The 12,203-nt window shown below is 44.3% G+C and overlaps 1 protein-coding gene and 1 non-coding gene across 4 annotated transcripts in view; both read left to right on the top strand.

Moving 5' to 3' along the window:
• SLC37A3 (solute carrier family 37 member 3) overlaps nt 1-12,203 on the top strand; it is a 47,758-nt gene that overhangs the window by 18,646 nt on the left and 16,909 nt on the right. For all 3 annotated transcript variants that reach the window (XM_029922647.1, XM_029922663.1, XM_029922654.1), the window contains exons 5-7: nt 2,733-2,816; nt 4,632-4,777; nt 11,053-11,149. In XM_029922647.1, coding sequence (XP_029778507.1) covers nt 2,733-2,816; nt 4,632-4,777; nt 11,053-11,149 — 327 coding nt within the window. The remainder of the gene's footprint in view (nt 1-2,732; nt 2,817-4,631; nt 4,778-11,052; nt 11,150-12,203) is intronic.
• On the top strand, nt 6,097-6,203 carry LOC115286094. Its single transcript, XR_003905854.1, has one exon. It is a non-coding gene; the product is annotated as a U6 spliceosomal RNA (small nuclear RNA).

The raw sequence follows: 12,203 nt of genomic DNA on the forward strand, positions 1-12,203 counted from the left end.
TTAGAACAGAGAGGCAAGAAGTGAGTCCAGAGAAGGTATGGGACTCAGACCTTTAGGCTTTGGTCCCTTTGTTGGGGCTTTGACTTTAACGTTGAGTGAGCTGGGAGCCCTGGAAGGTTTTGCGCAGAGGAGTGCCAGGATCTGGCCCATGTTTGGACAGGTGCGCTTGCTGTCCTGGGTGACTGGACCAAGGGCAAAGGCAGACACAGGGAGACAGGTCAGGCTATTCCAGTTTTGAAGTGGAGGATGCTGGGGTCTTTGATCCAGGGTGGGGTAACAGAGGTGGGAAAGGTAGATTTTACCTATGTTCTTTTTTTTTAATGTTTTTTAATGTTTATTTATTTTTGAGAGAGAGACAGAAGGGCACCTGGGGTGGTTCAGTCTGTTAAGCGTCCGGCTTTGGCTCAGGTCGTGATCTCATGGTTTGTGGGTTCGAGCCCCACATCAGGCTCTGTGCTTACATCTCAGAGCCTGGAGCCTGCTTCATATTCTGTGTCTCCCTCTCTCTCTGACCCTCCCCTGCTCATGCTGTCTCTCTCTGTCTTTCAAAAATAAATAAAAAACATAGAAATAAAAATAAAAAAAAGAGAGAGACAGAGTGACCCAGATGCCCCTACCTGTGTTCTGAAGGTAGAGCCAGTAATTCTTTTTCCTGTTGTGTGTGGAATATAAGAGAAAGAGCGATGTTGACAACAAATCTGGGGGGGGGAGTATCACAGCAGAGTGGAGGACGGTGGGAGGGGCAGGCTTTGGGGGCAGTCTCTTTTAGACATGCTCCATGTGACTCACCTGTTGTTGCCCAAAGGATGAAGAGTAGACACTTGATTATGTGAGTCTGGAGTTCAAGGTAGAGGCTCAGGCCAGAGGTACCAATTTCAGAGTCCTTGGCATCTAGATTTTCAGTTAGTAGACTGGATGGCATCATCATGGGAGCAGGTGAGGGTAGAGAAGAGGTGTGACAGCTGAGCCGTGGGGCTTCCCGTGCCTCGAGGCAGTGGGCGTGGGGAGTAGGCACTTGGGGCTGAGGTGCAGCAGTAAAGGAGGAGAGCTGAGGGATGGCGGTGCCCCGGGGGCCGTACCAGCCTGGCAGGCGCTAGTTCTCTGCCCGAGGTAGCCATCCTGGAGTGGGCAGCTGGCACTCTGGTTGTAGGGAGCTGCGTGGGGGAGGCTGGGCCCGGGCTGTGGGGAGCACACTGTGAGCGGTCTGCCCTTTGCTCCCAGTGTCTGACTTCCTCTCTTGAAAATGTGTCCAGTTATAAAAAAGCCTTTTGATTGCAAGTGTCCAGGTGAAGTGAAATACCGGGTGAAAGTCCCAGAGTAACCTCTGAGTGTTTCTTGGGCAATGGTTGGAAGATCTTTTCTTCAAAAAGGAAACCTGTAGTAGTAGAAACAGTTGGAGCAGATCGGGGATCGTTTAGCCTAACTCTTCACTCCGGGCATTTTGAGTATGAAATCCCAGTACACGGCCATTCAGCTTTGGGTGGAGCACTCCCCGTGGGTGGAGCACTCCCCCCGGTGCTTGTCTATGAACCTGTTGTGGCGTATTTTAAGAAGCAGTGTAGTCCAGGGCAAAGGCCACCTCTACCACCGTCAACTAGCTGTGTGAAACTTGGCTTTGAAACGGAATTTAACCTTTTTTTTTAATCTTTAGTTTTCTCTTGTCTCGGGTTGTAATAATACCCATTACTAGGATTCAGTAGGTTTAGGAGATCAAGGGGCCGTGAGAAATCAGTGCTCATGCTTCTTCATATCGAGCTGCATGTCCTTCTGGCCCTTCCAGGCCTCATGCTGCCATTTGGAATAACACGGAATAAATTGGTTCCCTAATCTGAAATATGGAGAGATTTTCTTCACCCCCTTTACTGCCTGTTGCATAAGACATGTGAGTGGCAGCTGTAGAACATAAAACCTAAGGCTTACAGGTGCCTCTTTTGAGGTGGTGACTGGTTGACAATAATGAGGCATACCATCTAAGTTTTCTCTAGTTTAGGTGCAGTTAATCAGAAACTCCCATCTATATACCTGGATTTAGGTTTTCAGTCAAGACATTTATTCCTTTTACGTATTTATGGAAGACAGTGTATTGCCCTTGGCTCCTTAGTCTGCTTTGCGGCCATGACCACAGGATTTTAATTCTGGCCGCCCAGTGGGAGGAGAGCAGGAGGCAGAACGTTTGTACTCATCTTCAGCTAATTACTGACTTTGTGTCCCTACGCTCCCTGCCTCGTGAGGTCATGAAACCCAAGGGTCAGATTAAACAGGAAGTGCTTGTGCCCCAGAAGCTTCTATTGTGCAGGACATGTTGTGACACATGTTAATTTCCAGAATGCAAAGGGCTAAGTGTGATCCCTGTGGGAATGCACAGTGCTGATCTGTAGGAGTGAATCTGTTCTAGAAAATGAAATACATTTGTGTGCTCGTTTTATTGGTATTTTTGCTTTGTTTTGTGTTTGGTTTTCCAGTCTCCTTTCAGACAGTGCCAGCGATCTACTTTTGTTAGAACCGGGTTTACACTGGATCACAGTATTTGGGTGTGCGAGTTTGTTTACAGTGTAATGTGCACACGGAACGTGTGTGACACTGATGGAGGCGGCCAGTCTAGGCTTATGCATGAAGTATAATTCTGAGTCATGTCCGTGTTGTGTGTCCCTCACTTGTGTGGCATTGCATACTCCCTTTTTTCAGGCTGTGTCGTTACTCAGAGCTGTAAAATAAACATGCTTTATTTTTAGGGACTTTTCATCAGTGGAATTGTTGGAGATCGGCTCAATTTACGATGGGTTCTGTCCTTTGGCATGTGTTCTTCCTCACTCGTGGTAAGTTGACAGGTATTAGTGATGTGTATCATCATTGCCGCCATCAGCATTGTCCTCTCGGTCGTGTGTTTTAGAATCCAAGTCTGCCCCCTATCTCTGTATGTAGAAAAGTAAAATTAGTCTTCCGTTTTTTAATATCTTGTGTGCCTTTTCACTTAGGGGAATCTTTTTAAAAAGAGATTTGGATCACGCCCCTTGCTTGATTCAGTCACCGCCAAAGCCAAGCGTAAATAGCCTGGCACTCAGGGCTCCCGAGACCCCGGTCCTGGGCCGCCGTGGCAGTTGTGCTGATCCCTGCACTTCACTCGGATCTGGCCCAACTGTTTCCCGCGGTCCTAACACAGCCTGTGCCGTCCTGCCTCACCCTGTTTGCCCTTGCTCTTCTTCCTTCCTCGAACGGCTCCCTGTTCGGCCCTCCATAGTCTAACACAGGGTCTCTGGCAAGTGACTGGCTGATTCATGCTGCCTTGCTTTCCTCACCTCCTTCGATCCTGAAAGGGACCGCTGCCTCTTCTGGCTGCCCCTGCTGTAGCACTTAGGTTGTTGCTGCCTAGTCTGCTGATTTCTGTGTCAGTCTTGCTTTCCCCAGGAGTGCGCAGCATGGTGGTTGAGGTCACAGATTTCCCGAGACCCGGACTACCTAGGTGTCCCTTCCTCTTCCGCCATCTCCAGCTGCCATTGCTCTTGCTTCAGCCTCCTCATTGAGTCCTCCCCCGGGGGCTGATAGGGAGGCTCGGGCGAGCTTCAGTGTGGAAGGCCTGTGGAGCACCTCCTCGCTGATTAAGTGCTGTAGAGGGCAAGACCCACATTTGGTGCATCTTTTTTTGGTTTTCTAGTTCCCAGTGAGTACTTTTTATTGGTTGAATGCAAGCATGGATTTCAATTAGACCCTATTTTATGATTCTTTTCCAATATCTGCCATTTGAGAGATTGAAACATTTCATTTATTCATAGGCTGCTCACCCCACACATATATACGTTTTATTTTAAGACCCATATACATTTATATATATATTTTTTTCACATTTTTGAAAAATTGAAGTATGTGCATGAATTCCCCCTTCTTGGTGTGTGGTTCCGAGTTTTAACAAATGAATACAGTTGCGTCACCACCATTCTTCCCTCCTCCCCCAGCCTCTGGTCAGCAACTGTTGACCATTTTTCTCTCCTTATAGTTTTGCTTATTCCAGAATGGAAACATATAGTATTGTGCATTCCATTTTTTAATCCATGCAGAATATTCCCCAAAGAAATTTCAGCTGCAGATAAAATGTTGACCCAAATCCCTACAGAAAGCAGTGGCTTGGCGAGCACTGTTGAATTACCCAGCAGGTTGCGGGTCACACCGGTTACCTCGACAGCTGCAGTAATAATGAGAGCTGGTGCGTCCCGGGCCCCATGGTGTGTGCGGCCCTGTGCGGACTGAGTGTATGTCCACAAACTCAGTCCTTACAGGTGTCTTCTACACACATGGGCCTGAGGACGAGAGAACGAGAGCTGTATGATGGGGTTGAACAGTGAGGATTGAGCTTTCTAGAGCAGAAGACCCCCGTTGAGCCGGGGGGCTGGGAAGGGGGGTCATTAGGGAGCTTCGTGTTGTTTGACGTCTCTAGTCAGTGGCGGCGGTTTGGTGTTTGCCTTACTTGTTCGGTGCTGCTCTGAGCAGAAGCCTCTGGAGTGTCAGCCGCACGTCTCTTAGGCCCTGGACCCTTGGATGTGTCTCTTCATGCAGAAGCATAAGCATGGCAGGCAGTTAGGTGTCCTCCAGGTGTCTGCGTGGATGTCATGTATCCCTTTTTCTTCCCTTCCTTGTAGGTGTTCGTCTTTGGCCCTGTCACGGAATGGCTGCATTTCTACAACAAGGGGCTGTACTGCTGTCTGTGGATTGGGAATGGGCTGCTGCAGTCCACTGGCTGGCCCTGCGTGGTCGCAGTTATGGGCAACTGGTTTGGCAAGGCAGGGTATGCCACTCCCTTCGTCTTGAGTGTCTCTTCCTAAGTAGCTTTAATATCAGACTATTCAGATGTGTCATCCATCAATGCCATCTTTTTGACTCTACCCATGCCTCCCCTTTATTTTCAAAAGAATATTTGGGGGGTTTCACATTGAAATGTGTTGGAAGTGGTGTTGACTTGGTGGATGGCCTAGCCCAGTGAGGCACGTTCTTTTTTTTTCCTTTTAATAAATAATGTTTATTTATTTATTTTTGAGATAGTGGGAGTGGGAGATTCTTAAGCAGGCTCTATGCTCAGCGTGGAGCTCTACATTGGGCTTAATCCTATGACCCCAGGGTCATGACCTGGGCTGAAATTGAGAGCCACCCAGTCTCTCCCTGACCCTCCTCCCACCCAGGCGCATTCCCCTGGCCATGGTCAGACTATGGCTGAGTGGTACATCTCAAAAATTTTTTTTCATTTAGATAAAAATTTTTAAAATATAATTTATTGTCAAGTTAGCTAACATACACAGTGAATACAGTGTGCTCTTGGTTTTGGGGGTAGATTCCCATGATTCATTGCTTACCTATAACACCCAGCGCTCATCCCGATAAGTTCCCTCATCAATGCCCATCACCCATTTTCCCCCTCCCTGGCTGCCCCTCCATCAACCCTTAGCTCTCTGTATTTAAGAGTCTCTTTTGGGTTTGCCTCCCTCTCTGTTTGAAACTATTTTTCCCCCTTCCCTTCCCCCATGGTCTTCTGTTAGGTTTCTGAAGTTCCACCTATGAGTGAAAAGATGTATATGTCTTTCTCTCTAACTGACTCATTTCACTCAATAGACTACCCTCCAGTTCCATCCACGTTGTTGCAAATGGCAGGATTTCATTCTTTCTTGTTGCCAAGTAGTATTCCATTGTGTATATAAACCACATCTTCTTTGTATATAAACCACATCTTCTTTATCCATTCTTCAGTTGATGGACATTTGGGCTCTTTTCATGATTTGGCTAGTGTTGACACTGGGGTGCGTGTGCCCCACGAATCAGCACTCCTGTATCGTTTGGACGTCTCAGTGTTTAATAAAGACCCCTTTACAGGTCATAAGTAAGGTAGCATGATAAAGTAAATCTCACCTGCCATCCCATTGTGTATCTTCCTGGGGATTTTGCCTTCCCTTCCCTTTTTTCAGGCTCAAAGGTCTAGTTTAACCTTCTTACATTAAAGATGAGGAAACTGAGGCCAAAGATTGTCTATGGGACTTGCCTAAGGTCACATGGCAAAGATTCTAATCAGACACAGATGAAGAATGCCAGCCTTTGGGGCTTAAAAGTCCAAATTGGGTGCTCGCTTCGGCAGCACATATACTAAAATTGGAACGATACAGAGAAGGTCAGCAGGGCCCCTGCGCAAGGATGACACGCAAATCCGTGGAGCGCTCCATATTTTTAATAAAAATTTAAATGAATGGAAAAAAAAAAAGTCCAAATTGGACATTTTCCCTGTAAACCCTCACGTGGTTATCAGATATGTGAGTCTGTGTTGTGATGCGGGCCGTGACTGAGAGTGGGCACCTGCTGCGGTACCTTCCAGGCTGCCAGGAAGAAGAGAATGGAAAGTAGGCTGAGATGCCCCAAGACCTGGCTTTGTTGTTTGGTGACATTCTGAGTTCAGGAATGTTATTAATTTGGATTTCTTTCATTTTTCCCAGATAAATATTTATTTATTGTGAAATACACATTTTTTTTTTCATCTATGGCTCCATTTTTTTCTTTGTTTACTCTTTTCCTATGGACCGGTGTTTGCACCAGACATTAGGCACCCACCACGTGATGAGTTCATGCCCTGCCTGGCTCCCCTCGGGGTTCGGGCCTTCTCAGTTTCATGATGGCAGTCCTGCTGCCTGCTGGGTAGGGATCGGTAACGTCCTTAAGGTTCACCCATGAACTGCCTTGGTACAGTAAGTGCCACTCAGTGAGAATATTCTGACTTCAGTGCGCTACTGATTTCTATTTCGTTCTACCTCCAGCGTTACTGATTTAACAGATTTAATTTTAGGAGGTACTTGTTTCCAGGGGTGCCTGGGTGTCTGTCCGTTAAGCATCCAACTCTTGATTTTGGCTCAGGACATGATCTCATGGTTGTGGGATCAAGCCTCAAGATGGGCTCCGTGCTGATGGGTGGAGCCTGCTTGGGATTCTCTCTCTCTCTCTCTCTCTCTCTCTCTCTCTCTCTCTTTCTCTTCCTCTCTTTCTCGTTCTCTCTCTCTCTCTCTCTCTTTCTCTTCCTCTCTTTCTCATTCTCTCTCTCTCTCTTTCTCTTCCTCTCTCTCTCGTTCTCTCTCTCTCTCTGACCCTCCCCTGCTTGTGCTGTCTCTCAAATAAATAAATACACATTAAAAAAAAAAAAGGGAGTTGTTCCCATATGATACTTTAGTTTTCTTTTGGAGTAGGTGATGCTATCTGCTCATGTACTGTTTATTTTTGTCAAGGTTTTTAAGAAAATTAAAAAAAAATTTTTTTTGTTTATTTTTGAGAGACAGAGAGACAGAGCATGGGTGGGGGAGGGGCAGAGAGAGAGGGAGACACAGAATCCAAAGCAGGCTCCAGGCTCTGAGCTGTCAGCCCAGAACCTGAAGTGGGGCTAAAACCCATGAACTGTGAGATCATTACCTGAGCTGAAGTTGGACGCTTAACCGACTGAGCCACCCAGGTGACCCTTTCTCAAGATTTTTAAAGTAATTTTTTTCCATTATGATATTTGAAAATTATATAGTGTCTTCTTGTTTATTGTAGACAACCACATAATATAAATGGAAATATAGAAAATAAAAGTAAAACCACTTGAAATCCTATCACTCAAAGATAATCTTATTTTTAGGTTTAGTATTTTATTTTGAAAGAGATGAGGATAGAAGGTTGGTAGAGAGAGAGAATTCCAAGCAGGCTCTGTGCCGTCAGCACAGAGCCCAATGTGGAGACTTGATCTCACGAAGTGTGAGATCGTGACCTGAGCAAAAATCAAGAGTCAGTCAGATGCTTAACCAACCGACCCACCAGGTGCCCCAAAGATAATCACTTTGACACAAATTATTTTGAGATCATTCTTACCTGAGCTTTTATTTTTTTAATATTTATTTGAAAAAATGTTTATTTTCTTTATTTTTTAAAAAAAGTTTATTTATTTTGAGAGAGACAGCACAGTGGGGGAGGGGCAGAGACAGAGGAAGAAAGAGAACTCTAAGCAGGCTCTGCATCTCCTGCACAGAGCCTGATGTGGGGCTTGAACCTACAAAGCCGTGAGATCATGATCTGAGCTGAAACCACAAGTCAGACGCTTAACCGACTGAGCCATCCAGGACCCCAAAAAGGTTTATTTATTTATTTTGAGAGCAAGAGAAAGTGGGAAGAGCAGAGAGAGAATCCCAAGCAGGCTTTATGCTGTCAGTGCAGAGCCTGATGCGGACTTCATTTTCATGAACCATGAGATCATGACCTGAGCCAAAATCAAGAGTCTGAACACTTAACTGATGGAGCTGCCCAGGCACTCCTTACCTGGACTTTTATAAATCGGATGACACTCGGTGTTTGATAGCAGTGCTTGGACAGGTTGACCATTCCATTATTTCTATGGGTCAATCACAAAGAAAAAAACTTGAGCCATTGTTATTTATTTTTTGAACATAGACAGATAAAAAATTTGTTTAATGTTTTTATTTATTATTGAGACAGAGAGAAACAGAGCATGAGCGGGGGAAGGGGGGGTCAGAGAAAGAAGGAAACACAGAATCCAAAGCAGGCTCCAGGCTCTGAGCTGTCATCACAGAGCTGGATGTGGGGCTCAAACTCACGAACCATAAGCTCGTGACTTGAGCCGAAGTTGGCCACTTAACCGACTGAGCCACCCAGGCACCTTGACAATTTTTTTTTAAACAAGTAATACTAGTAAGTGAAATTGATGACGTCCTATTTAAGACCCAGTGATGTTTCCTCTAAAACACAGTAGCAAACCACAAAGTACATTTAAAACCATGACAATTTAAAACAGTTCTTTTTCAACTAGTTTCTTCTAAAATCATGTCTTTGGTTAGCCAACATTGTTCAGAAGCTGACCTCACTCTTTCTTCCAGGGCCCTCTTGCTAGATTTTGTATATGTTTTAAAATTATTTTTTATTTTTTATTTATTTTTATTAAAAAATTTTTTTTGACATTTATTTATTTTTGAGAAACGGAGAGACAGAGTGTGAGTAGAGGAGGGGCAGAGAGAGAGGGAGATACAGAATCTGAAGGAGGCTCCAGGCTCTGAGCTGTCAGCACAGAGCCTGACACGGGGCTCGAACTCACAAACCCCAAGATCTTGACCTGAACCGAAGTTGGCTGCTCAACCAACTAAGCCACCCAGGTGCCCCTAAATTTATTTTTGAGAGAGTGAGAGCGCGTGCGCGTGAGCTGGGGGCAGAGAGGAGGAGGGGCAAAGAGCAGAGTGGGGACAGACAGAGGATCTGAAGTGGGCTCTGTGCTAAAGCAGAGACCCTGATGTGGGGCTTGAACTCACAACCCCTGAGGACCTGAGCTGAAGTCAGCTGGATGACCACCTGAGCCACCCCTGCGCCCCTTTCCTGGACTGTTGTAGTAGCTCGTTTCCCTTCCCCTAGATTTGTTGTTTACCCATGTGTATATATATTTTTAATGGCTTTATTGAGGTATATAATCAGCTGCACAGACTTAAGATGTACCATTTGGTGAGTTTGGGCACGCACACATCCTGAAAACCACCACCACAGCTAAGAAAATGGACGTATCCATCACCCCCAAAAGTTTCCTCCTGCCCTTTTGGAACCCCTCTCCTCCACCATTCCTGCTACCTTCCGCCTTCCCTCCCATCGCCGTCAGCATTGCCAGGCAACTGTTGATCTGCTTTCTGTCACCTTAGGTTACTTTGCATTTTCCTAAATTTTATATAAATAGAATCATACAGTACATACTGTTCCTCATCTGCTTTCATTCAATATGGTTATTCTGAGGTCCATTCATATCATGTGTATCGATAGTTCATTCCTTTTTATAGCTGAGTAGTAGTCTATTATATTGCAACTTGTTTATCTTTTCAGCTGTTAATGAATGTTTGGGTTGTTTTCAGGTGTGTGTGTGTGTGTGTGTGTGTGTGTGTGTGTGTGTGTGTGTGTGTGTTTGGCTATTCCAAATAAATCTCCTATGAACATTTGTGTATAAATCTTTATATGAACGTATGCTTTCATTTTCCTTGGATAAATACCTCAAAGTAGAATGTCTGGGTCATGTGGTAGGTGTGTGTTTTTCTTTTTAAGAAACTGGCAGTCTCTTCCAAAGTGGTTTTACCATTTTACGTTCCCGCCAGCAGAGTGTAAGGGTTCTAGTTGCTGTGTGTTTTTGCCAGCACTTTGTCTTTTCTGTTTTTAGCTATTCTAGTAGGTATGCAGTGGTGCATCACTGTGGTTTTCATTTGCATTTCCCTAGTGTCTGATAATGTTAAGTATCTTTTTACATGCTTGCATCATATTTTTGTATGCATGAAGCCTCCTTTTTCAAAACTTTTTATTGGAGATTGCAGATTCATACTCATTAGTGTTTTATTAGATTTTTTTTCCTTAGGATTAAAAAAAATTTTTTTACGGGGCGCCTGGGTGGCTCAGTTGGCTAAGCCTCCGACTTCGGCTCAGGTCATTATCTCACATTGTTGGGTTTGAGCCCCGCATCGGGCTCTATGCTGCAGCTCAGAGCCTGGAACCTGCTTCCGATTCTGTGTCTCCCTCTCTCTCTACCCCCCCCCCCCACCCATGCTCTGTGTCTCTCTGTCTCAAAAACAAATGAAACATTAAAAAAAATTAAAAAAATTTTTTAAAGTAATTTCTACACCCAAGTCGAACTTAACAATCTTGCGATCAAGGGTTGTATGCTCCACTGACTGAGCCAGCCAGGTGCCCTGGATTGTTCTGTATTATTGAGTTTTGAGAGTTCTTTGTATTTAAAATCAAGTCTTTTATTAGATCAATGATAGGCAAATATTTCGTCTAATCTGTGGCTTACTTTCAAAATTTTCTTAACAGTATCTTGGGATGCATCCTGAATTGAGCTTTAGTTTAATAATATCCTTAAGTAACGTGATGCTTTGTCATTTGGTGGGTATACTTTAAAAACATCTTAAGATAGAATATTGATTTTTTGTGATGTGAACTTCCCCTGTTTTGGCCATTTTGTATGTGAACGGCACCAGAATTCCTTCTGATTGTATTGTCTTCTGTTTCCTACTGTTCTCTTAGACGAGGAGTTGTTTTTGGTCTCTGGAGTGCCTGTGCTTCCGTGGGCAATATTTTGGGAGCATGCCTAGCTTCTTCTGTTCTGCAATATGGTTATGAGGTAGGTGTTTTTTTCTAGCTTTTTCTTGAGTATATAAATATATTTTGTTTTTTTAGGAAATAGTACTGTGGCCATTAAAAACCATGTAGAGCTATGTTGGGTGGGATAAGGCTTGTATTAAAAGTGGACAAACTTTTGATAAATCCAAATATATAGATTATTCATGGGGAAAATGCCCAAGTCTAACACCCTCCTACACTGTTGGTGGGAATGTAAACTGGTACAGCTGCACTGGAAAACAGTGTGGAGGTCCCTCAAAAAACTATCAATAGAACTCCCTTATGACCCAGCAATAGCACTGCTAGGGATTTACCCAAGGGATACAGAAGTGCTGATGCATAGGGGCACATGTACCCTAATGTTCATAGCGGCACTTTCAACAGTAGCTAAATCATGGAAAGAGCCTAAATGTCCATCACCTGATGAGTGGATCAAGAAGATGTGGTTTATCTATACAATGGAGTATTACATGGCAATGAGAAAGAATGAAATCTGGCCATTTGTAGCAAAGTGGATGGACCTCAAGTGTGTCATGCTAAGTGAAATAAGTCAGGCGGAGAAAGATAGATACCATATGTTTGCACTCATAGGTCTAACAGGAGAACAGGAGAAACCTAATGGAGGACCAGGGGGAGGAGAAGAGGGAAAGAGAGTTGGGGAGAGAGAGGGACGCAAAACTTGAGAGACTATTGAATACTGAAAACTAACCGAGGGTTGGAGGGGGGGAGGAAAGAGGTGGTGGTGATGGAGGAAGGCACTTGTGGGGAAACTAATTTGACAATAAACTATTAAAAAAGAAAGAAAAATGCCCAAGTCTAAAGACAATATAATCAACTAGGAAAAAAGTACTTGCAACTCATGTTACAAATAAAGAACTAATCTCCCTCGTATGTAAAGAGTACCTACAAGTTGAGAAGAAAAAGTCCAACAACAAACAGAAAGAAAGGGTAAAGAATTTGAATGTGTAGTTCAATGAAAAGAAATAGAAATGGTTTTGAAATATAGAACAAGATATTCCAACTTATTCATTCAATAAATATGCATTACACTCCTG

Source organism: Suricata suricatta, chromosome 2, assembly GCF_006229205.1.
Source record: "Suricata suricatta isolate VVHF042 chromosome 2, meerkat_22Aug2017_6uvM2_HiC, whole genome shotgun sequence".
Classification (NCBI taxonomy): domain Eukaryota; kingdom Metazoa; phylum Chordata; class Mammalia; order Carnivora; family Herpestidae; genus Suricata; species Suricata suricatta.